This window comes from Octopus bimaculoides, chromosome 24 (assembly GCF_001194135.2).
Source record: "Octopus bimaculoides isolate UCB-OBI-ISO-001 chromosome 24, ASM119413v2, whole genome shotgun sequence".
Taxonomy (NCBI): Eukaryota; Metazoa; Mollusca; class Cephalopoda; order Octopoda; family Octopodidae; genus Octopus; species Octopus bimaculoides.
This window is the reverse complement of record NC_069004.1, coordinates 29,793,638-29,795,542: the sequence shown is the minus strand read 5'-3', so window position 1 is coordinate 29,795,542 and position 1,905 is coordinate 29,793,638. Positions and strand designations below refer to the sequence as shown.

At 37.9% G+C, this 1,905-nt stretch overlaps 2 protein-coding genes across 2 annotated transcripts in view; one reads left to right on the top strand and one right to left on the bottom strand.

The window, feature by feature from the left end:
* LOC106874442 (centrosomal protein of 63 kDa-like) overlaps positions 1 to 630 on the bottom strand; it is a 23,346-nt gene extending 22,716 nt beyond the window's left edge. The window contains exon 1 of the mRNA XM_052976289.1: positions 611 to 630. Within this exon, the coding sequence (XP_052832249.1) occupies positions 611 to 630 (20 nt within the window). The remainder of the gene's footprint in view (positions 1 to 610) is intronic.
* A 249-nt stretch (positions 631 to 879) lies between these two features.
* The window catches only part of LOC106874445 (COMM domain-containing protein 2), a 6,562-nt gene continuing 5,536 nt past the window's right edge, over positions 880 to 1,905 (top strand). The window contains exon 1 of the mRNA XM_014922181.2: positions 880 to 1,066. Coding sequence (XP_014777667.1) covers positions 1,000 to 1,066 — 67 coding nt within the window. The 5' untranslated portion in view covers positions 880 to 999. The remainder of the gene's footprint in view (positions 1,067 to 1,905) is intronic.

Sequence of the window (1,905 nt, the reverse complement as noted above, 5' to 3'; positions counted from 1 at the left end):
CAAAAAAGAATTACGAGGGTTTAAATAGGGTGTTTAAAGCAGAATTCTGCCACATAATTTTACATCCTTGAAAATGAATTTTTGAAGAATTTCCCTAAAACATATACAGCGTAAAGTTACGGAAGAAACAAAGTGAAGAGGCGCCAATTTGTAAAAATGTCACGTCGACATATACATGCACACTTACACTGACATACATATCTTTCGTCTATTAATTACCTTTTAGCCTGTTTCAGTCATTGGACTGCGGTCAAGCTGGGGCACCGCCTCAAAGGGTTTCGTCGAACAAATCGCCGCCAGCACTTATTTCTTTTCTTAAAGCCTGGCATTTATTTTATCGGTCTCTTTCGCAAAACTGCTACGTTACAAGAACGTAAACAAACCAACAACGGTAATAGAACACACACGTGTATACACACATGCGTGTATATATATACACACACACACACACAATGAAGGATTTCTTTCAGTTTCTGCCAACCAAATTTACTCACAAAGCCTTGGTTGGCCCCGGGCTATAGCAGGAGACACTTGCCCAAAGTGCCACGTAGAGGGACTGATTCCGAAAGCACAGCAGGAATTTACAATAAAACAAGACAATAATACTTACAGATAAAGTTCTGTTTTCATTCTTTAATTAAATATATATTAATTAATGTTTTCGTTGCTTTCCTAAACACATGGCTTCTTCTTCAGCCACAGGAATTCGTCTGATTTTTTTACCAAGAAACAAAACAAAACTAAACAAAAATGTTTTGAAGAAAGAAATATTTTGGAACCAAAATATTTTTAAAAAATGAAAACAACCAGCTGCCGATAGTAACTTCCGGTTTGTAAACGGAAGTTATTTCGGTTACTAAACGGAAGTTGATTGGTTGCTAAACGGAAGTCGGTACGCTATTGTCATCATTTATAGTAGGAGTGACCGCTTGCTTTCTACACACTTTTTATACATACATACACATTTATTTATATATATACATCTATTTATATGAGATAATGTTCAATTTGTTAAAAGATGAACACAAGGAGCATTTGAAATTCTTAACAAATGTTGATGCTGAAGGTAGTACTGGTTTATTTACATATTTATTATTATTATTATTATTATTATTATTATTACGTTCCGGGTCCAATTTTCCCCCATGTCGACTTTGTCTTTCACCCTTTCAGGAGTCGATTAAATAAGTTCGCTGCCTCTTCCAGCAACCTCAAGGTAGGTGGAGATCTCCAGTCCTGTAAGGCAATTCACCCAGAAGGACATTCCAGTGTAAAACCAAAAGTTTGGTGGTCATCGCAACCATCTTATCCTGCTGAGTTGCTGTGGTCAGACCTCCAAGTCTAAAGACTGGGATCGAATTGCGCAGATTGACTCTCATTTAGGCACTTGTAGGGACACCGTTGTATTTCGTTATGCAACCATAACATACTACAAAGAATGTTAAACACTTTATAAGTTAATACTGTGTCTTACTGTGTTAGCAATACCATTAAATCACTTAAGATTATCTCTAGAAGTTAAAAGCAGCACTGATTTGTTACGACGTTGCGTATTCGAAGACGTCTAATGTAAACAACAATGCGACCGAAGATGGAAATATTGGTAACAGGAGTGCTGGCTGTAGTTTGTATAGAACATCTGTAACGATAACCTTAACATGTGATCTCACATAGGCAGGAAGAAAAGCTCTGTGGCGTGAAGGATCTCATTATATAGCTAGTTGAGGGCATTCCGCCCTTCCTTACGATCTTCGGACACGAAAAACAGTCATCGTCATTATTACCGTAGTAGCGCCGAGATCGACTTTGCCTTTCAGCCTTTTGGGGGGGGGGGGTCAATAAAATAAGTACCAGATGAATACTGGGGATCGATGTAATCGACTAGCTCCCTCCCAAAATTTTCAG